Source organism: Nelumbo lutea, chromosome 7 (genome assembly GCF_056320005.1).
Source record: "Nelumbo lutea isolate HS-2025 chromosome 7, American lotus-T2T, whole genome shotgun sequence".
NCBI lineage: Eukaryota > Viridiplantae > Streptophyta > Magnoliopsida > Proteales > Nelumbonaceae > Nelumbo > Nelumbo lutea.
Window position 1 is genome coordinate 48,960,560 of NC_142690.1, and position 27,311 is coordinate 48,987,870.

General features: G+C 42.1%; 2 protein-coding genes, 1 long non-coding RNA gene and 2 other non-coding genes across 7 annotated transcripts in view; 1 reads left to right on the top strand and 4 right to left on the bottom strand.

Annotated features, from left to right (window-relative positions):
* LOC148846305 (peroxisomal (S)-2-hydroxyacid oxidase GLO4-like) overlaps window positions 1-8,979 on the bottom strand; it is a 124,247-nt gene extending 115,268 nt beyond the window's left edge. The window contains exons 1-8 of one of the 3 annotated variants that reach the window (XM_088955001.1): window positions 8,642-8,979; window positions 8,154-8,531; window positions 7,578-7,726; window positions 7,376-7,500; window positions 7,241-7,287; window positions 7,090-7,167; window positions 6,817-6,941; window positions 6,313-6,370 (exon numbers count right to left, since the gene is read on the bottom strand). In XM_088955001.1, coding sequence (XP_088811127.1) covers window positions 6,313-6,370; window positions 6,817-6,941; window positions 7,090-7,167; window positions 7,241-7,287; window positions 7,376-7,500; window positions 7,578-7,720 — 576 coding nt within the window. In that variant the 5' untranslated portion in view covers window positions 7,721-7,726; window positions 8,154-8,531; window positions 8,642-8,979. Of the gene's footprint in view, window positions 1-6,312; window positions 6,371-6,816; window positions 6,942-7,089; window positions 7,168-7,240; window positions 7,288-7,375; window positions 7,501-7,577; window positions 7,727-8,126; window positions 8,532-8,641 lie in introns of all 3 variants that reach the window. The other 2 variants (XM_088955002.1, XM_088955003.1) reach the window with 2 other exon arrangements.
* LOC148846306 (uncharacterized) lies at window positions 2,177-2,779 on the bottom strand. Its single transcript, XR_016102228.1, has 2 exons — window positions 2,643-2,779; window positions 2,177-2,501 (listed from the first exon to the last, which is right to left on the bottom strand). It is a non-coding gene; the product is annotated as an uncharacterized LOC148846306 (long non-coding RNA).
* A 14,445-nt stretch (window positions 8,980-23,424) lies between the features above and the next one.
* On the top strand, window positions 23,425-26,674 carry LOC148846307 (uncharacterized). The gene is made up of 5 exons (XM_088955959.1): window positions 23,425-23,740; window positions 23,983-24,218; window positions 24,765-24,858; window positions 25,099-25,334; window positions 26,018-26,674. Exons 1-5 carry the CDS (start codon window positions 23,425-23,427, stop codon window positions 26,672-26,674), a joined length of 1,539 nt encoding a protein of 512 aa, XP_088812085.1.
* Window positions 23,811-23,917, bottom strand: LOC148846308 (small nucleolar RNA R71). Its single transcript, XR_016102760.1, has one exon. It is a non-coding gene; the product is annotated as a small nucleolar RNA R71 (small nucleolar RNA).
* On the bottom strand, window positions 24,929-25,033 carry LOC148846309 (small nucleolar RNA R71). The gene has a single exon (XR_016102769.1). It is a non-coding gene; the product is annotated as a small nucleolar RNA R71 (small nucleolar RNA).
* Window positions 26,675-27,311: the final 637 nt, after the last annotated feature.

Genomic DNA, 27,311 nt, shown 5'->3' on the forward strand with positions numbered 1-27,311 from the left:
CAGCTCCTAATCCCATTAGGAGTTACTGATCCAAATCATATTTGGATTAGAAGTCCATTTTAAGTGATAAGGGACAACCCTTATCTTATCTGCAGATCAGATCAGCCATCTCCTAATCTAATTAGGAGGCTTCCAGATCTAAATCTTATTTAGATCTTGGACTCTCTAAGTGGATAGGGTCTAGGCCCAATCCTATCAGCTGATCCATCTCAGAATTGGCCCCATGACTAATCAAATCAGTCCAGTTCGAAATGGGCTTAAGGCCCATTTAAGGTTATGTACTCACTTAGCCTTCCAAACTGCTACCCAGTTGGGCTTCCTTGTATGGCGTGGGACCCAAACATTGATCTACACATCAGCCACATGGGTTTGGCCCAGCCTTTGTTACAAGGCCTAACCGAATACACTATTATGGACAGTGCACCCCCTGAAACCCATCTCATGGGCTCTATGGGCCCAACACTTACCCTAAGTGGTCCCTGGGCCAAACCACCTTTTAACACCCAGGGACTGTGGGCAGATGCAAGATTAGCCCATCAGGTATTATCCTCAATGGTCTTACACTTAACCTCTCAGCCCATAATGATCAAACACTGCCCGACAAGAGAGGACCTCTCCCTCGGCTGCAAGGAACAGTGTTGCACTATTTGCTTAAATGGATCCCGGGAATTAAAACATTTTGCAAATCATTTCGAAACCATAATATATATACTTTTATATCTCATATAAAATATATTTTGCAAAACAAATCTCAACGATTGAAATCGGCTGCCGGCAATCTTGGTTTCCATCAGTGAGAATGCACTCCCGATCATTACCTTTGTCCGACAAAGGGGCTGATCTTGTCACTATGATCACCCACTCAAATGAATTCTCAGACTGTCCCAACATACCCAGGTTTTGACCCCCGTTAAGGATCTCACTGAATGGTATATCAAAGACAGCCTAATCCGACACCTAGTGCAGTATCATAATCGAGTCTAGGGGTCGGGTGTAACTTTCCAGTTTTGCCCATCAATCTCCAAGGTCCAGGGCAATACTGTAAATCTAGTCCAGTTCATAGATTCAATCAATCTTACACTGTATGTGCCTAGGGTCTCACCTTGGCAGCTGAGACAGGCCACCCCAACCGATTTGGTGGCACCACAGTGTCAGCCTTGTCAGGATAGGTCTCCCAAGACCGACCCACTAGCTGTGAACATTCTAAACTAACACGAATCTCATTAAGTGTCCAGTTTAAGGGTATTACACAGAAACATACCAAGGGAACATGAATCAAATATGCACTTTTATTCATTTACAATAAACTTATAAAGTACATCATCTTGATTGAAGCTAAGGGCATACAAAACTGTCTAAGACCTTGTTAAAGGATTGCAGTTCTTGCTGAATAACTGCTTTGTTGATCCTACCTCATCTTAAGCTGTGTCATCTTCAATGGAGGTGGGATTTGGTGACATCTTTGGGTGTGAACACCTACGTTGGGAGCTATGTTTGTGGATTCCGTATCAAGTATATCCCTTCCTCATTTTGGTTACAAATTTGGTTCGGTTTGTTTCAAGAATGATCCTTGAAAAATGCAGTTTTTCTAAATCAGGGAATACGATTCCCTGAAGAGAGAAAGAATTTTTTTGAAATTTCGCCCAACCACCTTACATGGTTCGGCCATCCATATGATGGATCTCCCTTCCCTTCATCAGATTCATCTCAAGAGGTGTGTTAACCTATTTGTCATCACTCAGGTTTGCAAATTGCATAGCTGTGTTGATTAAAAAAATACCCACGGGAAGAGTCAGTAACTTCTAACCCCAAGAAATAAGTGAGATGACCAAGGTCCTTCATCTTGAAGGACTGACTGAGAAGCTGTTTCAGAGAGGAAATACCCTGACTGTCATCACCGGTAATAAGAATGTCATCCACGTACAAAAGTAATAGTGTAATTCCTTGGGGACGTCTCGATATGAACAATGAATAATTTGAAGAGCTCTGGGTGAATCCTACATCTGTGATCACTGAACAAAATTTATGAAACCATGCCCTGGGGGCTTGTTTAAGACCATACAAGGACTTTTTAAGTCAACAACCAAGGGAAAACCATCTTAGTATCCCGGTAGAGGCTTCATATAAATAGTTTCCTTGAGGTCCCCATGTAAGAAAGCATTTTTGACATCCATCTAATGAATCTCCTAGTGTTTAATTGCAGAACATAGCCAACAATAGATGAACAGTGGTCATCTTAGCTACGGGGGCAAGTGTCTCATCATAATCTATCCCATACTCCTGCTTATATCCTTATGCCACCAAACGTGCCTTATATCTATCAAGGCTCCTATCAGAATTAAGTTTCACTAAATATAATCACTTGCTTCCAATTAGAGAGGCATCTGGAGGGACAGGAACCATGTCCCAAGTATCATTTTAAATAAGAGCTTGGAGCTCAATATCCATGGCTTCTTTCCAATGTGGGACAGTCATAGCCTTCTGGTGTGATGTAGGAATATCTGTAACAAACAAAACAGCAGAGAATGAGCTATGTTTGATGGAAAACCGTAGCAGTCAAGAGGGCGAGAAACTCGAGATGAATGACGTAAAGGGGGACCGAAGGACGGTTGGGGATCATGGATAGGTGCAAGTGTACTTACAGGATCAAGAGAAGAAGAGGAACTCATGGCTAGAGATGATGGATCAGCTTCTGGTGATGAAGGGGGCAGAGCGATAGGAGACGAAGCAGCTAGCCTCTTCTTGGAATAGACATGGAGCAATTCTGGAATAGGAGGTGAATTAGAAGAATCTACAAAGTCAAAAGAATACAACATCAAAATGAAAGTAGTAGGCAACTTAACAATGTGGGCAAAAAAGGAAATGTTTTCAAGAAAGATGACAATGCGGGATACACAAACTCAACGAGACTGAGGATCATAGCAAAGGAAGCCCTTATTATCAGGGCTATACCCCACAAAAACACACATTGCTGATTGGGGAGTAAGCTTTGTGCGCTCATGTAGTGGAACATGAACAGAACACACACAACCAAAGACATGAAGTATAGAAAAATCAGGTGGATGGTGAAACAAGCTTTGGAAAGGAGAGGTATTATGTAAGACAAATGAAGGAAGAATGTTAATAAGATACACAACAGTGCTGGCCACCTCCACCCAAAATGGAGTAAGAACATGGGAATCATGAAGAAGGGTCCAAACTATGCTCAAGATGTGGAGTGCTAGGAGAAGATATCTGGAATTGAATTCCATTGTCTCTCAAAAAGTTTTGAAAGTCTCCATCAAGGTATTCACCCCCCGAGTCTGAATGGAGAACCCCCAATGTTTGCTAAGAAAGATCTAAAGATAGAAAAAACTTTAGATTTGTTTCTCAAAAAATATATCCAGATAAAGCGAGTACAGTCATCGATAAATGTAACAAAATATTTATATCCCAACCTGGAAACAACTGGAGATGACCAAATATCACTATGTACTAGATTAAAGGGAACATAAGCATGTTCAACAACATTAGGAAAAAGGTAAACATGGCTTTTACTCATGCAATAAGAAATGCAAGCTTTATCAACATTATTAAAAGAAGCAAAAGTGGAACTTACAATCTCGGATGCATTAGAAATGCATGATCTTCCTCCTATCAAAATGTTCTTTCAGATTTTTTATGCAACAAGCAAAAGTGGTTTCACCCATGTGAACCAATTCATATTCTGTCCACAAATTCACAAAGCCAGCATAGTACTGTATTTTCTTCTCACCCTGACTGTAAGAGAAAAATTCTGTCTCAATTTAATACTGACGAGAGATGTTGGAAAGTTGGTACACTTCTTCCATGTAGGTGAGCATCTCACTGGCAATCTGATAACTTCTCAATGGAATAGCAATCTCAGTTTCAACAGAGCCAAGAAAGACATAACTTTGGCATTGTCGATCTTCCACTGTTTCAACCCCTTGGAATTAGATTCATCGGGTTGTTTTGTGGAACCATCCACAAATCCCCATAGACCATTTCAGTCAACATAGAACTGGAAATAGAATTTCCAGAAGGCATAGTTTGTCCCATTGAACTTTACTGGTAGAATATCCCTTTTCTCCATGGCCATTTCAGCAACTAAGAAACAAAGAACTTAGGAAAGTAGGGCAGCCGAAGGTCCAAATGAAAACAAAACTTGATGGAAGATGTGTGTCCAATCACATGCCACAAGGAGGAAGCAAAACCCAATAAAAAAACAGCCACACAAAGTTTTCAAACTGATAACAGTCCAAAAAAGGCAAGTTTCCTGGACTGCTGAACAAGAAGGGCAAAACACCCTTCAAATGTAATCTGAATCAGAACTAAGTTGTAGATCTATATAAATCTGACCTGAGCGACTTCAGATATGAAGTCTCACAGCGATTGAAGTATCTGATTGAGAGAGAGAGGAAACCCTATTGCTTCCAGAGAAAGAACAACATAGTTGTGCTAATCAGTACAGCAACCTAAGAGATCCAAAGTTGAAGTAGATGGGTCGATCTCACAAGCCAAAACAGATTTCAATCAAGAACAGGTTGAAAAAACCCGCTCTAATACCATGTCAATTCAGTTCAAATCAAAGAAGAAGAACTAGGAAATGGAAGGGTGTGTTCTCTTGAGTCACACGCCCAGAAATGATCATATTATATTTAAGTGTACAAGGCTATGGAAATGGCAGTTGTGTCCTTCTCTTACAAGAAAGAATAAAACAAAAGAATAGTATACATAAGTTACAACATAAAAGAGTGGTCCCAAGATCCAAAAAAAGGAAAGATGTAAGAAACATAAATCATCTCTACAGTAGGGCTGCAAAAGGATCATATCAAATTGGACATAAAGAGGATTCAAATTTGATTCATTTATATTCACATGCAAATCAAATTGAGATTGCAATTTGATATTTAATAACATTAATAAATTAAACTAAAAATGATCAAAATGTTATATATTATTAACAAAATGACTTTTTCCAAACCCTAAAATTTACTCCCAATGGAGGGGTGGCCACTGTAAATTTCATCTCATCGCTTTTCTATTAACAAATATTGTATATCGTGAACAAAATAGATTGGAAATAAATTTTTTGAAACTTAAACCAATTACTCTTTAGTAAAAGCACAATGTTCAAACCAACTTTACTAACAGATGGAATATAAATTTTAAGTATACATAAGCTTATATATTAAGTTGGATCTAATTGGAATATCAAATCGGATAGGAGTGAATCCATATTTGATCCAATAATAAATGAATGAATTCAGATCACCCTCAACTGGATGAATTTGAATTCAGATTCAGATAAATGGATAACATTTGCAGCACTAATACCATGGAGTTTCAATGTTTCACCATAGATGAATATCCTTAGAGTGGCTAGTAGTGGCATCAACATCTACTAGGAGGCACAGAAGTATCATTACTTGGATACCCTGACCACAAAATATGATGAAAATGAATTCTGATATAGTATCGGAAACCCAAGTGAATCAAGCACTAGTGATGTATCCAGAAACCATAGAGGTGGCATCTGAAATTTTCAGGCCCGATAAATGTGTAGAACTCAATAAGAGCAAAATTGCTAGCTGTTGCAAGGAATTAGGTTGGCATGGAAAAAGGCCTCAAAATCTGATCATAGAAGGAGATTCATGGGTAATCATTAACTAGCTGAAAGGAGAAATGGAATGGCCTTGGCACCTTGGATATCAAATCATGATAGCAAGAAAGCTGGATAGTACCATAGAAGTAGAACTCCCTTGGATCCCCAGGTCTGCAAACTCCTTTGCAGAGCTCGAGAGCAAGTAAACAGGATACTGCACTGGAACAGGTACACTCTAATGTAAAGGAAGTTTTTCTGGTGTCATATAGTTAGCTCAAACAGATGATAATGGAAAGAGCAGCAATGAACTGGCTCTAATGTAAAGAATGAGAGAGAAAGGCTATACACCATAATGTATATAACTGTATATCTCAGATAGTATCAATGAAATGTATACCGGCTATTAATAAAAAATAAAATAAAATAATTTATAACTATCTATACGAAAATCAGAAACAAAAGCTATATTGTAAAAGAAAAATGTACACAAATTATTTCATATGGGACTCATCAGTCCAATGATATCTTTGAAGATGTCCTCAAAAATACAAGATATTTTAAAGGTTAGGCAACCACAACTGAGGACCATACAGGTATAATAGCATGTGGAACTCACAAACATGTTGATAAGTTTTCTAAATCTAAGAGTACAAGTATAATTTGAACGGTAAAAGGAGTGTAGTGATATGAAAAAGCATTCTACTCACAGAATGAGATTTGGTTGATATCAGTCCTTCATAAATCTTCACCTTGGGTAAAAGCAGTCTGCAGAAGGTCCCAGAATAATGTTTTAAAGTTGGTGGTTGGAGGATGATCTTATTTTATGGCAAACTTCATTGAATTATCCTCAATTGGATTGGACAGTGATTTTGGATCCCAATGCACCTCCATCAAAAAATGGCCATAACCCAATGTTGGTCCCAGCTATCTAGGGTCTTCGAAGGGGTGGACAGAATATGGACCTGACCTTTGGCTTTTTTTTTGCACAAAGTGGCAGCTCTTACACTTAAACCCCCATCAAAAGAAAATAAATAATTGATAAAGGGGCACTCCTAATAATAAGGCACAAACACCAATAACAAAGTTACCAGACAGAAAGAACATTAAGTAGACAGCTTAGGTCCATATGCTGGGGTAATCATGATCTTTTTCACTAGGCTGCACCCAACTTACCAAAACTAGTGGATGAACAAATTAAACAGAAACCTCACCTATTTTTTATATCTGCCTCCCTTCGACCAAGCCGTGGTCTGTCAGCTGTTAGAACAATAGCCTTGTACCCATTACTTTCAGCTCTCTGCACAAGATGAGCTGAAACGTCCCGTCTTTTTAATACCTATTCATTCAGGAAAACTGGATCACTCAAGTTCCTAGTAACTGTAACTCTAGCCTATCAGAAATTGACATTAGTAAGCCTACCACAATATTGTTGAGAAAATAGCCAAATTTCGTACAATAACAGAAACTTATTAAGGATAGCATACATATAATTGAAAGAACCGAACAGCATCACAGCTTGAAGCGACCTCCTCCAATGTGCAATTCGATGTGAAGGATAATACCTATAGCTCAAACAGCATGAACATTCACATATTTAAATAAGAAGTTGACTTCAACAATAGGATCATCTTATACCATAATAGTGTTACATGCTGCTGCAGCTCTTGCTGTTGCAACCTCTCCTGAGAAAAGAAAGTTTGACAAAGTAGAACTTGGAATCAAGATTGACAATGGAGACTAATGGAAGAATCATCCCATGGGGATTCTAACCTTCAGGGTGAGCTATTTTATGCCTTGCCGTGGGAGCAAGCATGATTGGCACTGATATTTTATGACCAAGTATTGTAGTTGAGAGGTTTATTCTGCTCACATCAACAAGAACCCTTGGCCGAAATCTGAGAATTCATTAAGCTAATCGTAAAATAGTGAATTCCATTTGATTAAACAACAAAAAGGGAGTCTGACATATTACGTAATTCTACGAAATGCTTCAATGTTCTCCCGCAGTGTGTACTCGTCATCTGCTCCACCAGTAATGAAGTCGTAGTACATCTTTGGAAGAATTTGCTTAGCCAATTTTTGAAACTCACTCACATTAACTGGTTCCTGCTCCATTTTCTCCTGAAAAAAAAAATGACCAGTAATTTGTTGGTACGCATATAACATACAGATTACAGAGCATATTTGCCATAAGTGAATAGGTACATCCAACTACTGTAATCAATCAGACACTCTAGCCAAGCTGGGCCTTTAGTAGATATTTAACAAAAGATCTACCATTTAAACAGTTGGAATCAAGAAAAGGAAACTGAAAGTAGAAGGATAAATTTATAAAAGAGAAGCTTAAGGTTCAGCTACTTGATTATTTTGTTCTTTCAACCAAGGAAGATATCTCTACTATGAAGAAAATCGAGTTACAGAGTGAAAAAAAAAAAAAAAAATCTGCCACCTAACAGAAATCATGTATTTCAAACAAATTTATGCCAAAATGGAGAATAACATTGAAAGAAAGAATAGTAACTTTAGGAGGAGAAATGAAATGACTGACTTTGCAAAAGATACACAGAGCACCCAACTAGTGGGAATCTGAAAGAGCAGAGCACTTAAAAGCGCATTTGAACTTTGAACCGCCTTTGCCGGCCTTACTGGAAATGCGGCCTTTAGACCTGTAAACGCTTACCAAACACTGCTTAGGCAGTGGTTAATTAAAGCTTCTCTACTTCTGTACTCCCACGTTTGAAATGGTTGTCTTTGTTTTCTTTTTAATGTTTGTCGGTTTGGAATCATTGCAGACAATATTATAGCAGACGTCAAATGGTTGGTTGTCTGTGTCCACGGCATTATAGGTCGATACGGTCCATACGGAGACAACGAATATACTATCAGGTGAGGCAGTGGAAGAATGGATATTTCTCGTGACCTCCTCCTATAAAAAAAAGGCATTCTTTGGAAAATTTGTTTGTTGCATGCAGGTGAAAACTTAAATAAAGTTTCATAAATTGAAAATTTGTATGTTGCACGAAGGGTAAAACTTACCCAGTGATGAGTTTTATTGATGGACTTCTTAGATATACCTATCCACTTAGACTTCCGATGAATCTAATCGTAATAAATGCGGTGCAAGTCGGACGCGTAACACAGCTTATTCAGAATGGAGACTATTGCAAGATGCAATTAACTGATCGGTGAGGTCTTGCGGGTAGCAGTAGAGACTTGGGATCCAATCCTGTCCCCACCTAACTTGGAGGGGTTATGGGTTGGAGTTCCAATAGTCTGTCCCTCCTCTAGGGACAGGATGGACATCAGCTTAAAACTAGTGAAATTTTCTGTTCGGATAGTCATATTCTCTCACTCATTGTGAAACCAACGGAATTAGGATGGATGTCAGTTTTTATCAAATTTTGTTTAATCTCTCATTTTCATTCCATCGTTCCCACCCATGCAACCCTAACCTCCATGATAGGTCATTGCAGAGAGTTTGCTTAAATACTAAACCTCTTTTTTTGTTTTTCCTATGTGTGACCTCATGGGTATCCTCTTGGGAAAACTATTGAACGTACGGTCAGGGGACCCGAATTCCAGACCCCCTCCCCTCCCCCTTGGTATGTCTCGTAGTGCTGAACTAGATACACGGGCTAGTAGGGATTGGGCCGGTTTTGACTTGGTTTTGGTGGGTAAAGTCAAGATCAACCCGAACCCAATGCAAATGATATGCATGAAAGGTGTTCGGGTTATGGTTGAGCTGGCCTTAAGAGATACGTGGCCATCTAGTCACACCCGACCACGTCGGTACGGCCCGGCCAACCCCGCGGCATACACCGGCTCTGCGGTTCCGACTGTGCTACGCTATTACTGTAGCCCCCCATCTTACCCTCTCAGCCACATCGGCTACACGTCACTCGGATAAGTACAACCATGGATAGGAGGAGAGAGGAGGACAACTCTGCTAGGGAATAGGACTCTATCCCAAGGACCTCGATGGCTAACCTCATCCCAGCAACCTCGGAAGCCCAATTCGACCAGGACATGGACCTTCGGCTATAAAAAGGTATTCTCCGCTCAAGGTAAGGGATTCCAATTTCTAGCACCCAAACTGTTACTCTGCTCGGATCAACACCCTTGTTGCTTGGTCCGACCATCGACTACCTTCTACTGACTTGAGCATCAGAGTGCCTACCCAGGGATAACTCCTCAAGGATAACTCCTCAGGCCTTTGACTTCCCTTTCTTGATCACAAGTCTTGAAACAAGGCCTCGTCCTTCCACCTCGGCATCGCTCGGTTGGCAAAGACTATCCGGTTGCTCTCCTCAATTCATGCACCACCTCGGATTGAGTAGCATTAGATTGGTGCCGTCTGTGGGAAACATACAAAAAGTCATTCCTGAAATCTTTTCTCCCTTGTCGTGCAATCAAGAAAGCGATCAAGATGCCCAAGAACCAGTCTGAATGATCAACATGTCGATCCCCATCTCGGGAGTTTCGGCATCACAACCCTCCACACCAATAAATCCTGCAGCCTTTAGTCGTAGTTGATCCCACGCAATTCCGGGCAATGCAAGAGAAGGTCGATAAGATCTTTGAGATAATGCAGACGCTAGGATCCACAGCACCACCCTCCAGGCCATCCCCCCTCATGCCCTGATGCGTACAAAGGATGACCCTCACCTCGAGGACCCCAAAATCCATCGGCCCAACCATGAGAAGCAAGACATGGCAAGGAAGTCTGCCTCCACAGCTCGTTCTTGCGAGCCCAACACCACAGTAAGATGCATCAAACCATGTGGATCCTCGCTAAAGAGAGGCTCCGCAAGTGGATGCCACCTCATGTGGTCTTCGTTGTTGAGTCCAGCTCGGTGAAATACCACTCCGCACGGCCCAAGAAGGAAAGATCCAAGTGTACCGCAGTCCCGGACAATAGGGATGTCGAGATCCGAGAGCTCCAACAACGCTTAGAGGAGTTGGAGTGTAGCCAAGTTCAGAGGAGCATGGCACCACCTGTAAATCAGCCCGTGCAGCCAGCCGCACCAACCGCCAAGGAACCATCATTCGCCTAAGAGATCATGGACGAGGTGCCTCCCACAAGGTGGCGAGCACCTCAGCTCGATAAGTATGACGGGAATACTGACCCCGCCAACCACATTGAAGCACTTAAGGTTCAACTGATGTTGCATGTATCTTTCGAGGGCCTGATATGCAAAGCCCTAGTGACCACCCTCACAGGTCCGGCCCTAACCTGGTATTCCTTTCTACCTTCACATTCCATAGCATCATGGGAGCAATTGGAGACCTAGTTCTGCGCATAGTTCACAGCAAGCCAGAAGCACTGGAAGACTTCGGCCAACCTTATGCAAGTGCAGCAGAGGAAGACAAAATATCTTAGAGACTACCTAGCGAGATTCAACAAAGAAGCACTATAGGTCAGGAACCTGAACCAGTTCGTGGCTGTCACCGCTATTCAGCACAGGCTCTGCCCCTCGCCTTTCAACTTCTCCATCTCCAAGAACCCTTCGCAAACACCAGTCGCGCTAATGAGCCATGCCTAGAAGTACATCAAAGCAAAAGAAGCACAGGCGCAACTACAAGACAAGGAAGAAAGGTTCGACAAGAAGAGGAGAGACACAGAGGAGTGAAAGTCAAAGAAATTAGATCGGGACCATAAGAGGCAGGAACGACGGTCTGATCGTAGACTGTGCACACTACGGCTGACCTATTGGAACTTCACACCATTGAATACACTGTAGTATGAAGTTTTGATGCAAATCTGTGACTGTAGTTACGTCCAGTGGCCCAAAAAGATGAAAACACAAGGCAACAAGAGGAACCACGACAAGTATTGTGAATTCCACAGGGACCACGACCACGACACGAACAACTATTTTTGCCTCCGCAACCACATTGAGGACCTGATCAGGAACGGGTACCTCAGCGGATTCATCGACAAGAACGAGAAGCCAACACAAGAAGAACCATGCGCAGAGAAAGCTCAGTTGCCACCCGAGTTCCTCCTGCCGACGTGATCCATGTGATATCAGGAGAGATCACCGCGAGAGGAGAGAGCAGCTCGGGGCGCAAGAAATATGCACGACTGTGCGAAGTCGATAACCGAGGACAAAAGAAGAGGCAAGAAGATCCAATCAACTTCACTAAGGATGACCTTCGGGGGGTGCAGACTCCATAAAATGATGCCCTAGTGATCACAGCCGAAGTGGCCAACTTTGAGGTGCAGCGCATCTTGGTTAATACAGGCAGTTCAGCAAGCGTCCTCTTCGAAGAAGAATTCGACAAGCTCAGCATCGACAAGAGTCATCTCGCCCCGATCAACACTCCCCTGATGGGTTTCTCCGGGGAGTCCCTCATGCCAACTGGGAGGAAAACCCTTCCCCTTCTAATTGGGGATGAAGGAAGGAATAAGAGATCCATCATATGGATGGTCAAACCCTACAGGTAGGTTGGGCAAAATTTCAAAAATTTCTCTCTCACTCATCTAGGAATCACATTCCCTGTTTTAGAAAAACTGCATTTTTCAAGGATCAATCTTGAACCAAGAACCGAACCAGATCTGAACCCAAACAGTAGGAGAGGGATATACTTGATACGAAGAAACAGTATCCTCCAATGAAGATGTTCACGCCCAAAGAAGTCTCCAAAGACTGCTCCCACTGAATATGACACAGTGTAGGGTGGAGTAGAATCAACAGTGTTCTTCCCAAGAACCGAATCCTTCAGGAAGAATTCGATGGAGGTTGTGAGCACGACTTAGATCAGCCTTTCTCTAAAGACTGATATCAAGAACTATTCTTGATCGCTCCTACAAAATTGGAGATTGAACTGGCAGCAGGTGGCAACTAGAGGAGAACGCAGGGAGAAGATGGCGCAGTCACACTATTGTTGTCTTCTCTATGTAATATGAGATCTTATCTCTGAGATGCTGGGGATGCTAGGATGATCTGAATGGTTCGCCCCTCCTCCTTTTATAGCCTTAAAGAGATCAGCTCCTAATCTCATTAGGAGTTTCCTGATTCAAATCCTTATTTGAACCTGTACTCTCTTTAAGTGATAAGGATAAATCCTTATCTTATCGGCAGATTAGATCAGCTCTCTCCTAATCTCATTAGGAAGATTCCAGATCCAAATTCAGATATGGACTGTTTGAGTGGATAGGGATAACTCCCTATCCTATCTGCTGATCCAATCCCAGATCCGCCCCTCTCTTTAATTAGTCCAACTAAACCAGTTCGAAATGTGCTTTAGGCCCAATAAGTCTATGTGCTCATTAACCTTCCAAATTGCTGCCCAGTTGGTCTTCTTTGTATGGCATGGGCCCCAAACATTGATCTACACATCAGCCACATGGGTTCAGCCTAGCCTCTATTACAAGACCTAGCCGAATTCACTGAAAAGACAATGAACCCCGTGAAGCCCATTATGTGGGCTCCTAATGGGCCCAACACTTACACTAAGTGGTCCCTAGGCCAAGCCACCTTATAAAAACCCAGGGACTGTGAGCAGATGCAAGATTAGCCCATCAGGTATTACTCTCAATGGTCTTACACTTAACCTCTCAGCCCATAATGATCAAACACTGCCTGACAAGAGAGGACCTCTCCCTCGGCTGCAAGGAACAGTGTTGCAGTCTTTGCTCACATGGATCCCGGGAATTAAAACCTTTTGCAAACATTTTGAAACCATAATATATGTATATATATATACTTTATATAAATATATTTTGCAAAACAAATTTCAACGATTGAAATCGGCTGCCGACAGTCTTGGTTTCCATCAGAGAGAGTGCATCCCCGATCATTACCTTTGTCCGACTAAGGGGCTGATTCTGTCACTATGAAACAGACCACCCCAACACTTAGCGGCACATTAGTGTCAGCCTTAGTAGGATAAATCTCCCCAGACTTATCCAATGGTTGTGAACATTCTAAACTAACACGAATCTCAGTTTAAGGGTATTACACAGAAGCACACCATGATAACATGAATAAAAAATGTACTTTATTCATTTACATTAAATGTCATAAGGTACATCATTCTAATTGGAGCTAAGGGCATACACTGTATAACAATGAAGACATCACTACAACGACTAGGGTGGACTTCATCGTGGTTCGTTGCCCAACTTCTTACAACGTCATCCTCGCTAGGTCGACCCTCAATTCTCTATGAGCCTCTATCTCCACCTTCCACCTTGCGGTAAAATTCCCCACCCAGTATGGCATGGTATTAGCACACAGGGACCAGAGGACTGCATGACAATGTTACTTGACCTCCTTCCAAGGATCGTGCCCAACCGTGGAAACACTGATGGCCGAAGCCTACGATCTGCGGGATGAGTTGAAGACGTAGTGCAGCCAACCTGTCAAAGATCTAATCCAGGTGCCGCTCAATGAGGATGACCCCGAGAGGACGGTCCAGGTTGGCTCTCTCTTAAATGACCGCCTCACGGAGGAACTAATACAACTATTAAGGGATTACACCGACATGTTCGCTTGGTCGGCAGCAGACATGCCGAGGATTGACCCCGAGGTAATCACACACCACTTGAATGTCGATTCGTGCTACCGACCTATCAAGCAGAAGAAAAGGAGTTTTTCTACAAAACGGGGGCAAGTGATCGCTGATGAAGTGCAGAAGTTGCTCGATGCCGGCTTCATTCGGCAAGTGAAATACCCCAACTGGCTGGCCAACATGGTGATGGTGGAGAAGGCCAATGGGAAGTGGAGGATATGTATCGACTTCACCGACCTAAACAAAGCCTGTCCCAAGGACAACTTTCCTTTACCAAGGATTGACCAGCTCGTCAATGCAATGGCAGGGCATGAACTCTTGAGTTTCATGGGTGCCTTCTCAAGATACAACCAGATCCGGATGCACCCAGATGACCAAGAGAAAACGACCTTCATCACCGACCGCGGACTATACCACTACAAGGTGATGCCTTTCAGCCTCAAGAACACCAGTACTACCTATCAGGAGCTGGTGAATGAGGTCTTCAAGGATCAGCTCGGCTGAAACATAGAAGCTTATGTTGATGACATGCTCATAAAGAGAAAGAAGGCCGGGCATCACCTTACCGACCTAAAAGAAGTCTTCGACACGTTTAGGAAGTACAAGATGAAGCTAAACCCATCTAAATGTGCCTTCAGGGTCGGCTCTGGAAAATTCCTAGGGTTTATGGTGATACAAAGGGGAATCGAAGCCAATCTAGAGAAAATATAGGCCATCCTCAATATGCAATCACCTCGGACTCACAAGGAAGTGCAACGCCTCACTAGGAGAATAGCTGCCCTTAGTAGATTCATGTCCAAATCTGTAGACCAGTGCCTGCCCTTCTTCAAAGCCCTTAAACGTCCGAAGGACTTCCAATGAACCAAGGAATGTAAATGGTCCTTTGAAGAACTAAAACAGTATCTGAGTTTGCCACCTCTCCTCACCAAACCAGGCCTAGGGGATGAGCTGTTGCTCTACCTCTCAGTCAGGGATGTGGTCGTCATTTCAGTCCTAGTCAAAGAGGAAGACCGGGTACAATAGCTGATCTACTACACCAACAAGTTCCTCAACGGCGTGGAAACCCAATACTCCAACCTGGAGAAAATGGCTCTAGCATTGGTCACCTCGACCAGAAAGCTCAGGCCATACTTCTAGGCCCACAGCATTCGGGTGCTCATCGACCAGCACCTTAAGTAGATTCTCCAGAGGTCAGAGGCACTTGGCCACCTAATCAAGTGGAGCATGGAGCTGAGTGAGTTCGACATTAATTATGCACCCCAACTCACGATCAAGGCTTTAGTCATTGGCTGATTTTATCGCTGAATGCACTTTCGCCACCTAGGACCCCAACCCCGTCGCCACAAGTATGGACTCTGCATGTGGACGACTCATCAAATCAGCAAGGTAGTGGGGCAGGCCTCATCCTCCTCAGCCCGGATAACACGGTGTTGGAGCATGCTCTCAAGTTCGAGTTTAAAGCATTGAACAACGAAGCTGCGTATGAGGCCCTTATCACCAGACTTCGCTTTGCCCTAGAATTGGGAGCTTAGAGAATTGAAGCCTTCAGCGACTCCCAACTGGTAGTCAACCAGATCCTTGGCCGGTTCGAGACACGGACACCCACAATGACAAGCTATCTATAGAAGGTGTAGGAGCTCATTCAGCGGCTCGAGCAGTTCAGCATCCAACAGATTCCCTGAGCCGAAAACATACAAGCTGATGCGTTGTCAAAGTTAGCTAGCTCCCCAAAAATTGACCTCGACACAATGATGTGGTTGGACAAGCTGGCCTAGTCGAGCATTGCATTGATGGCTCTCCTCATCCTCCCTATACAACATGACCCATCCTGGATGGGCCCCATCACATAGTACCTTCAGGAAGGCACACTTCCAGAAGACCGGACAGAAGCAAAGAGGCTCCAGCGCAGGTCAGCCCAGTACTGCCTTATCCAAGGTCAGCTCTACCACTGCTCGCATACTCTCTCCTACCTGAAGTCTCTCCCTCCAGCTGAGGTGGACTACGTCCTTAGGGAGATCCACAAAGGCATCTGCGGATACCACCCCAACGCGCACACCCTGGCACACAAGGCACTCTAGCAAGGTTACTTCTGGTCGACCATGAAGCAAGACGCAACCCAACTTGTGTGGAAATGTGATAGCTGTCAACGACATTCCAACCTTCATCATTAGCCCGCAGTTCCCTTGATGTTGATTACCAATCCATGGCCATTTGCACAATGGGGCATGGACATCCTTGGTCATTTTCCCACTGCAGTTGCACAGAAAAAGTTTCTCTTAATGGTAGTGGACTACTTCACCAAATGGGTGGAAGACGAAGCACTGGCATGCATTACCACGCATAATGCCCATAACTTTTTTTGGCAAGGTATTGTTTGCCGGTTCGGTATTATGTGGGTCCTCATCACAAACAACGGGGACGCAGTTCATCGACTGAAAATTCGAGGCTCTCTACACTAACATGAGGATTGACCACCAAACTACCACCGTACATCGACCCAAGAGCAATGGGCAGATCGAGGTGACCAACCGAACCTTATTGTGTGGCCTAAAAACCCAACTGGACTAGGCTAGGGAAAGGTGGGTCGACGAGCTACTGAGCATACTCTGGGCATATAAGACTACTCCACGGATGGCTATAGGAGAGACACCCTTTAGCCTGACCTATGGGGCCGAAGCCATGGTACCCGTGGAAATAGGCTTCCTAACTCTCGAATCGAGCTTTACGATGAAGACCAGAATGACGAGAACCTTTGTGCAGAGCTAGACATGGTAGAAGAAGCCCGGGATAGCGCACACATCAAAATGGTAGCACAGCAGTAGAGGATGGCAAAATACTATGACTCCAAAGTCCAAAGACGTGAGTTCAAAACAGGTGACCTCATCCTCCGCAAAGTCATTGTGCCCACGCTAGGAGAAGGTAAGATCATACCAAACTAGGAAGGGCCATACAAAATCACTTGATTTCTTGGACCTAACACCTACAGACTCGAAGACCTCATTGGCCAACCAATACTAAGAAGTTGGAACACAGGGAATCTTTGAATGTACAATCAGTGATTCGATGTTAATGAAGAGTATCTTATTTAAGCCATATGTTGATTGCTCGGAAAACCAAACAAACCCGTACCATGCACGATGCAACACTACACACACACCACGTAAGCTACACAACACACACCATGCAATACGTGCATAACTCAATACACACCATGCAATATGCAACACTGCACACACCCCCGCACCATGCACATCGTGGCTTGAACCCACGATGCGTAGCTCGGTAGCATATCACCGACCAAGTAAACTGCCTCGGTTGTCTACGGCCTGAGCCTAAAGTGGAGAAGAATGCCCCCGCCCATCAAGGCCTGAGGGTGGTCATTAAACTCCACACACCCACTGACTAACGGTTAGACCAGAACTAGCCAAGCAACAGCCAGCCCTCGAAGAGCCAAAAAGCTCCCGAGACCAATAACTGAGCATTCCAAAGATGAGAGCTTGGAACATACTTTGGTCCAACTAACTGGAGACTGAAGATCTCGGCCAGCCACAGACCTCGACTACAACAAGACCGAGGAACCCAACAAGAGAGAGAGAGAGAGAGAGAAAGAGAAGTGGTGCGCTAGTTTGAAACAAAGAGAGTATTTTCATTAAGTTAACATTGTCAGTACAAGTTTCAAGGCTCGGCATACCAAGAGCTGTTACAAGGATAAAAGAAACGATAGAAACCCTACGACAACTCAATCCCCAGCGGGGTGATCAGCAGCCTCATCTCCCTCCTCACCATCCTCGTACCCATCGCCCTCCTCATCAACAAGGTTGTCCGGGGTGGGAGGTGTCTCATCGTCATAAGTGTCCCAAGTCTACGCAATCTCAGCCAATTCCAGACAATGGCGCAACGCCCTCCACCAAAAAATGTTAAACCCCACCTCGTAAGAGCTCGAGGCATATTGATCCATCTCTTGTCAGTATTCCATCGAGTCCTTGTATTGAGTCACCACCGATTTAGCCAGTTGAGCCTTCAAGTATTCAGAGTGCTCTCTCTTGTACATTCCCCACAAGTCCAAGAGTTGGTCAACCAAAGCAATTACCGGGCATGCATTCTGCAGACAAAGAACGATGTTAGTACGAAGGAACATACTTAAAACAATAGAAGCAAGTATGACTTACTTGAGCCGTTGCCTGGATGAGTGAGCATTCTAAGGTGCCACTTCCAATGCCCTCAGCCTATCGAGCGATGGAAGTCATCATCATTCCGTGGAGCAGCTGCTCAAGAACCCCAATCATCTTAAGTCCATCCTTGTTAAGGACCAACCATCGCGGCACGTGGATGGCCAAGTTGCTGCCCCCAATTTCAGTGTGCGAAGGCATGACAGTCCGGCAAACATCCTCCGGATCCACCACTACCACATCCTCGTCATCATTGCCCCGCTGCAAAACCTTTTTTTGGCAACGGGATACCCTTTCCGAAGACCCCAGTGGGAGAACCACCTCTAGGCGGACCTACGGCTACACACTAGCTCAGTTCTACCTCTATCGATTCTGTTTCATTCGGTGGACAATCTCTTCCTCACTCTCCATCTCCACACCTGCACTGCGGAATGGCAACAGTAAGCACAAGATCAAAAAGAAAAAAAGAGGGGGAAAGAGGATTTTATAAGTAAACCAAAGCACCAAAAATAGACCGGCCCCCCTGCGCATTAATCTAGTGAGCATCAACATTTTAGAGCATGTGTACGCCACAACGTCTATCTCACCAATCATGCTCAGGGCCAACCTCTCCTCCCCGGTAAGCATAGGCCACTTAGGCTATGGCACCTTCATCCTCGAGAGCTGCAACACAGCCGGAAAGGGGAGGCCCTCGGGACAATGCACAAAGAAGAAGGTCTCCTTCCAATGCTTCACAGAGGTGGGGGCCTTGACCAATACTTGACGTTCTTCCTAGCCGAGAAGTAAGAGTAGCCTTATTGGTGAAGCTTCAGTTGGAGGAGGTAGCTCACCATACCTAGGGTCAACTCGATGTCATGAACTACGCAATAAGGCACAAGGTCGAACAAAATTCTAAAGGAGTTCGGCATCAGCTGCACCGACAATATTCGATACCATCCAAACACCCCATCTACCCCTTCATTCGGAGGAAACCTCAGCCCGACTTCCAAACTGCTCTCGTACATGCACACCTTACCCGACAGAGCATCCATTGGGGTCAAAACGCAGGGGTGGTGCTGAACCGATGACCAACCCAAACGAAAAGCTCTACTTCCACTCTAGAAGGGCCAACCTTTGCCTCCTCGACCTTGACAACCTCAAAGTCCCCGACCTCAGACTCATAGTTTGAGCCACTATAACTGGAAGATGAATCAGAAGAAGAACAAGAAGAACAAGAAGATGGGGAAGACATCTTACAAGACTTGAAGTCGTACAATCAAAACAAAATCCGAGCAACGTTGACAACCCCACGCTAAGCTATCTAAGCAAGTTCCTCTCACAAATGGCGAAGGAGGAATGCCCTTCCTCTGCTTCTTATAACCTCTAGAAGCGCGAATTGAAGCCAAATCAATGGTGGAGATCAAGCGCCGCTCTGACGAAGCTCGGGAAGTTCAATCGACACGACTACCACCACACACGCGAGGCCTTGGGAATTGAAGTGATGGTCTTGACAAGCAACGATAAAGACATTAATTACCCCGGTCCATCCTGAAGCGCTGATTCAACCAACGCTGCGGACACCTATGGTCCGCCCAGGACCACTGGTCCAATTAGCCTCTCGGATCTCCTCAAGATGCCCAACGACGAACCTCATCCAAAGATGGCCGCACTGCACCCCAACCGGGCACTCCACCCTTCGACTTCGAAACTGGGAGAGTGGTGTTCAGAATCTGAAATTTCAAGCATAAGTTCCTTAGATGAAGAACAAAGAGCCCTTCTACATCACAACACCGCCAAGCATCAGGGAGGCCCAGACATCAGAGTTTAACTCAGCTCCTTGGCGCCTAGCTGGGTTAAATGATCGTGCAATACCCGAGTCGAAGAATGAAGAGCCCTTCCGCAACATAGCACCACCGAGCATCAGGGAGGCCTAGACTTTGGAGCAACTCGACTCCTCGGTGCCTGGCTTGGTTAAATGATAGTGCAATACCTCGGTCGAGGACTCCCCCTCCTCGGCTTCGGAACTAGGGGAGTGGTGTTCGGATTCTGAAACTAGAGTTCTTGAAGTTTCGATTCTGACAATCGAAGGACTCCTCAGCCACAACCCAAATTGCATGGATCCCAAATTTTGGCATGCACCAAGGAACACTAAGTGAACCATACGCTCAACTAGACATCAACTTGGAGTTCCTCAGCCGAGGAACAAAGCATCCTGCTGTTAGAAATTTTTGTATGCCCTTAGCTTCAATCTGATTTGATGTACTTTTGATATTTAATGTAAATAAATAAAGTACATGTTTGATTCATGTTGTATGGTATATTTCTGTGTAAGACCCTAAAACTGGACACTAAATGATACTTGTGTTGGTTTTAAATGTTCACAGCCATTAGATAAGTCTGGGGAGATTTATCCTGCCAAGGCTGACACTGGTGTGCTACCAACTGTTGGGGTGGCTTGTCTCAGCTGTTAGGGTGAGACCCAAGGCACACACAGTGTAGGATTACTTGAACCCTTGAACCGGACCAGATTTCCAATATTGTCCTAGACCTTGGAGATTGATGGGAAAAACTAGAAAGTTACACCTAACCCCTATACCCAATTATGGTACTGCATTAGGTGTCAGATAGGGCTGCCTTTGATATACCAATCAGTTAGATCCTTAGCAGGGCTCAAAACCTGGGTATGTTGGGACAGTCTGAGAATTCATCTAAGTGGGTGATCATAGCGACGGGAACAGCCCCTTTGTCCAACAAAGGTAATGATCGAGGATGCACTCTCTCTGATGGAAACCAAACTGCCGACAGTTGATTTCAATCGTTAGAATTTTGTTTTGCAAAATTTATATATATGATATATAGTTGTATACGGTTTCAAAATGTTTGCAAATGGATTTAAATCCCGGGATCCATATGAGTAGAGAGTGCATCACTGTTCCTTGTAGCTGAGGGAGAGGTCCTCTCTTGAAATTCGCCCACCCATTCCTAGTTGGAAGGTAGGTAGGAAATTTTTGAAATTCGCCCACCCATTCCGCAACAATTTTGGCGTCCATACGATGGATCCTACCATCCCTTTCACCTACTGCGCTACACCTCGGCCGAACACTTCAATCCTCGACTTCAGAACTGGGGGAGTGGTGTTCGGGTCATGGCTGAGTTGGCCTTAAGATACACGTGGACTTCCAGTCATCACTCGGTCACCCCGGCCACATCGGCATGACTTGGCAAACCCCGCGGCATACACTGACTCCACGGTGCCAGCCGTGCTACGCTATTACTGTAGTCTCCCCATCTTTTTGATAAGCCTATATTTGTACATATTTTCATACCTCTAATTTGATGATTTTGGGTAATAATATTTTTGGAATTAGCATGGTATTGCACTAATTATGATGAAATTTTCTTGCAAGATGATTTGGAGCTTAATTGTACAATTTTAAGAGGAGTTCGATTTTATTGATTAAGATAATCATAGAGGAAGGACCATGCAGTAATGATGCTCCATGATGTAGCCATGAAGGAGAGAATCCATTGAAATCGAATTTGATATGTATGCACAAAAATATGGAAATTTCCTGTTTTGATATAGTTTCTATATTTTGGGCATAATTTTCTGCCTACAACTCGAATTGAGGTGATTCAAACGGATAATTAAAGATAAGAGATAGGGATGCAACTCTTGTGTTTATCATTCAACCTAATTTTTCTGCCAACAAAGTGCAATTTGAGCTACAAGTTTCAAGTCTGGCAATTGACAATGCAGAAGAGATAGGAATTCAACTGAGATAAAGACTAAGAGACCTAATTCGTGTTGAATTAGGAGACTGCATTGAGAAGCAATTGAAGGGAGGCTGCACTATAAAAATGACCATAGAGTCAAGGCAAAGGGGAACATCCCTAGAAATAATTTAGCAGAGAAGAGAAGAGGAAGCAGTCGCAGCACACCAGAGAAAGAGAGGAAGAATCCGAATTCAAGAGGGAGAAAGGCTTAGTTGCTGCACTTGTCTTTTACCTTCAAAGACTAAAGTTTTCTTGTTATTCTATTCATTCTTTGATGTGTTCTTGCTGTGTTTTCCCTTTAATTTTCTTGTGTATGTTGAATTTAATAATGACTAACTAAATTCTCTTACCTAGGGTTTAAATGGATTTTGATCTTAAGATTATATAATAATTTGTTTAATTCAATTCAATACCTTTAATATTTGTATGAGGAATTTTTATTGCTATGCTTAATGCTTTAAAAGAATTGGCCAATCTTTTAATGATTTGATAATTAATGCACGACTGACCAAATGATTGTTATGAATTAGATTCATAGGCAATAAAAATTGCATGATAGACTATGATATCGAAAGATGATTAGCTCATGTGTGAGAATCAAGGAAGCTTAGTGAGTCAAATCCCCTTCTACGATTAGAGGTTTCCAAAGAAATTAATGTTTTTTTTCTTTTTGACAATCATTTAGAAATTTGATGGCAGAATTGGATTAATAAAGGATTAATATGACTTGAGAAAGCTTATTAATTAATTTAAGGAAATCCACCATCACATGCAAATAACTTTAATATACCTTAGGGTAATTTCGGTCTTCAGTTGGATTAAATAGATAATTATATAACCTTGATTTAATGAAATCTAAAGCCTAGTTGCATTCGTCCCTCAATTCAGTTTTTATTAAGTTCTTGGATTTGCATTAATTCTTTTAGTTTTTATTCATTCAATTGATTCACGAGTTCAACTTAGGTTAGTTTAAAATTGATTTGGTACCGTGATTTAGTCTCTATGGAATTGACACTTTTCTCATCATTATATGCACATTTGACTGAGGTACACTTGTCTGAATTAACTGTGCATAAATCACACAACAAGTTTTTGGTGCCGTTGCTGGGGACTAGTTTATTGCATATCAAAACTACCTGAATTAGCCTTAGATTGAACATCTATTTATTTTATTTTTGGATTTAAAATTTTCCATTTCAATTTTTGTTCAGTTTGGCTTTATAAAATTTTTTAGGAAATTTTTAATTTTTTTTCTTTCTTTTTCTTTTCTTTGAAGGTTCCTAATGCAAGACATGCACTAGTGGTGGAGAATTAATACCCCTTGATCAAGAAATCGAAAGGACTTTGAAAAAGCGAACGAGGGAGAGAAAGAACAAGATGGCTCAAGACCAAAATAATCCAAGGACATTGATCTCCTACGCTATACCTACTCTGGTTGGTATTACATCAAGCATTAGGAGGCCGAATGTGCAAACAAACAATTTTGAGATCAAACCTACAATTATTCAGATGATCCAAATGAGTGTGCAATTTTCTGACCCCAATGATGACCCTAACTCTCATATTGCTAATTTTCTTGAAATATGTGATACTTTTAAGCATAATGGAGTTAGTGATGATGCCATTAGACTTAGGTTATTTCCTTTCTCCTTAATGGACAAAGCAAAAGATTGGCTTAACTCTCTTCCTGCAGGTTTGATTACTACATGGGATCACTTGGCACAAAAGTTTTTATTTAAGTATTTTCCACCAATAAAATGACTAAATTAAGGAATGGCATAACAACTTTTTCTCAATTTGATAATGAAACCTTATATGAGTCATGGGAGAGATTTAAGGAACTGCTTAGGAAGTGTCCTCACCATGGTCTACCTGTTTGGATGCAAGTGCAAAATTTTTATAATGGCATTAATCAATCTAATCGTTCAATGTTAGATGCAGTTGTAGGTGGTACCATTATGAGAAAAACTCCCGAAGTAGCATATGAACTTTTGGAGGAGATGGCGGCCAATAGCTATCAATGGGGCAATGAAAGAGCAAATGAAAAGGGAGTTGGAATTTATAGTGTTGATTCTATCACTGCTTTATTGGCTCAACTTGCTGCATTAAATAAGAAATTAGAAAATTTGGGGGTTTCATCTATGAGTATTTCTTTTGTTCCCTTCCTTCTTGTGAGCTTTGTGGGCAAGGGGGTCACGCTAGTGTAGACTGTTAAGTAGGAAATCCATTTTCTACTTCTTTTGAACAAGCTAATTTTGTGGCTTATGGTGACAACATGTCCAATTTCAATCCCTAATCCAACACTTACAATTTAGGATGGAGAAGCAATCCAAATTTTTCTTGGAGTAATAACCAGCAAAGAGCGCATCCCGGCTTTCAGCAATAACAACAACAAAATCCACAAGAGAAGAAGCCAAATTTAGAGGATATGATGGCAAAATTTATCAACAGTACGAAGGCAAGAATTCAAGGGATAGGAACTCAAATTGGACAATTTGCTCAAGCAATTTCGGCAAGGCCACAAGGAGGATTACCCAGCAATACCTACTCTAGATGGTACTACATCAAGCATTAGGAGGCCGAATGTGCAAGCAAACAATTTTGAGATCAAACCTACAATTATTCAGATGATCCAAATGAGTGTGCAATTTTTTGACCCCAATGCTGACCCTAACTCTCATATTGCTAATTTTCTTGAAATATGTGATACTTTTAAGCATAATGGAGTTAGTGATGATGCCATTAGACTTAGGTTATTTCCTTTCTCCTTAATGGACAAAGCAAAAGATTGGCTTAACTCTCTTCCTGCAGGTTTAATTACTACATGGGATCACTTGGCACAAAAGTTTTTATCTAAGTATTTTCCACCAATAAAATGGCTAAATTAAGGAATGGTATAACAACTTTTTCTCAATTTGATAATGAAACCTTATGAGTCATGGGAGAGATTTAAGGAACTGCTTAGGAAGTGTCCTCACCATGGTCTACATGTTTGGATGCAAGTGCAAAATTTTTATAATGGCATTAATCAATCTAATCGTTCAATGTTAGATGCAGTTGTAGGTGGTACCCTTATGAGAAAAACTCCCAAAGCAGCATATGAACTTTTGGAGGAGATGGCGGCCAATAGCTATCAATGGGGCAATGAGAGAGTAAATGAAAAGGGAGTTGAAATTTATAATGTTGATTCTATCACTGCTTTATCAGCTCAACTTGCTGCATTAAATAAGAAATTAGAAAATTTGGGGGTTTCATCTATGAGTATTTCTTTTGTTCCCTTCCTTCTTGTGAGCTTTGTGGGCAAGGGGGTCACGCTAGTGTAGACTGTCAAGTAGGAAATCCATTTTCTACTTCTTTTGAACATGCTAATTTTGTGGCTTATAGTGGCAATATGTCCAATTTCAATCCCTAATCCAACACTTACAATCTAGGATGGAGAAGCAATCCAAATTTTTCTTGGAGTAATAACCAGCAAAGAGCGCATCCCGGCTTTCAGCAATAACAACAACAAAATCCACAAGAGAAGAGGCCAAATTTAGAGGATATGATGGAAAAATTTATCAACAGTACGAAGGCAAGAATTCAAGGGATAGGAACTCAAATTAGACAATTTGCTCAAGCAATTTCGGCAAGGCCACAAGGGGGATTACCCAGCAATACCAAGAAGAATCCTAAGGAACAAGTAAAGGCCGTCACTTAGCGAAGTGGAAAAGAACTTATAAAAGAAGAAAAAGATGAAGAGCAAGTAAAAGAAGAAGAAAGCCAAAACCTTGAAGCCAAAGAAGAAGATTATGAGTCATCAATGGAGAAAAAGAAAAGTTCTTCTACTCTTAATTTAAAATCCTACAAACCCACTCTTCCTTTTCGTAGAAGATTTCTTAGGGCTAATTTGGATAAGCAATTTGCTAAATTTTTAGAGGTGTTTCAAAAGTTGCATATTAACATTCCTCTTCTTGGTGTTATTTCTCAGATGCCAATTTATGCCAAATTTTTGAAAGAAATAATTTCAAACAAAAGAAAGTTGGAGGAGTTTGAGATTGTAAAACTTAATGAGGAATGCTCAGCAATCCTACAAAATAAATTACCTCCAAAACTCAAGGATCCAGGGAGCTTCTCTATTTCGTGCACCATTGGCGAAATTAATTTTGATAAGGCTTTATGTGATCTTGGTACAAGCAATAATTTGATGCCATTTTCTATCTTCAAGAAGATTGGGTTGAAGGAGCCAATACCTACCACTGTTTCTCTACAATTGGTTGACAGAAGTATTAAATATCCAAGGGGAGTAGTGGAAGATGTTTTGGTAGAAGTAGATAAATTTATTTTTTCTGTTGACTTCATCATTTTGGATGTGGAAGATGATTATGATATGCCCCTAATTTTTGGGAGACATTTTCTTGCGACAGGAAGAGTTTTAATTGATGTCCAACAAGGAAAACTTAGCCTTAGGATTAATGATGATGAAGTTATTTTTAATGTGTTTAAGGCTATAAAGCATTCTAATGATGAAAAAGAAGTCTTAATGATAGATTGCATTGATGATTTGGTAGAAAGAAAATTTCAAGCATTTAGTTTAGATGATCCTATCAAAAATTGCATTGCTAACTCTTTTAATGTGAATGAATAAATTTTAGATGAGAGACATAAGGAGGCCATAAGCTATTTGGGAGAAAAGCAAAGAGGATTGATGACAAAAAGAGAAAAATATTTGCCTTTGGATATTTCTTCCTCTTCTTCAAAAGCCAAGCCATCAATCGAAAAGCCTCATTTTCTTGAACTTAAACATCTTCTTTTGCATTTAAAATATGTTTGTTTGGGGAATTCATCTACCTTACTTGTGATTATTTCTTCTTACTTGATAGGTCTTGAAAAAGAAAAGTTGATAAGGGTGTTTAGGGAACACAAAAGGGCGATTGGATGGAGCATTGGCGACATTCAAGGAATAAGTCCATTAATTTGTATGCACAAAATCATGATGGAAGAATGATTCAAGCTTATGGTATAGCCCCAAAGGAGTTTAAATCCTAATATAAAAGATGTAGTAAAGATAGAGGTGATAAAATGGCTTGATTCAGGTATTATCTTTCTTATCTCTGATTCTTCTTGGGTAAGTCCTATGCAAGTTGTGGCAAAAAAGGGTGGAACCACTGTAGTCGAAAATGAAAATAATGAATTAATCCCTACAAGGACAGTAACAGGTTGGAGGGTATGTATCGACTATAGGAAATTGAATGATGCTACTAGAAAATATCATTTCCCCCTTC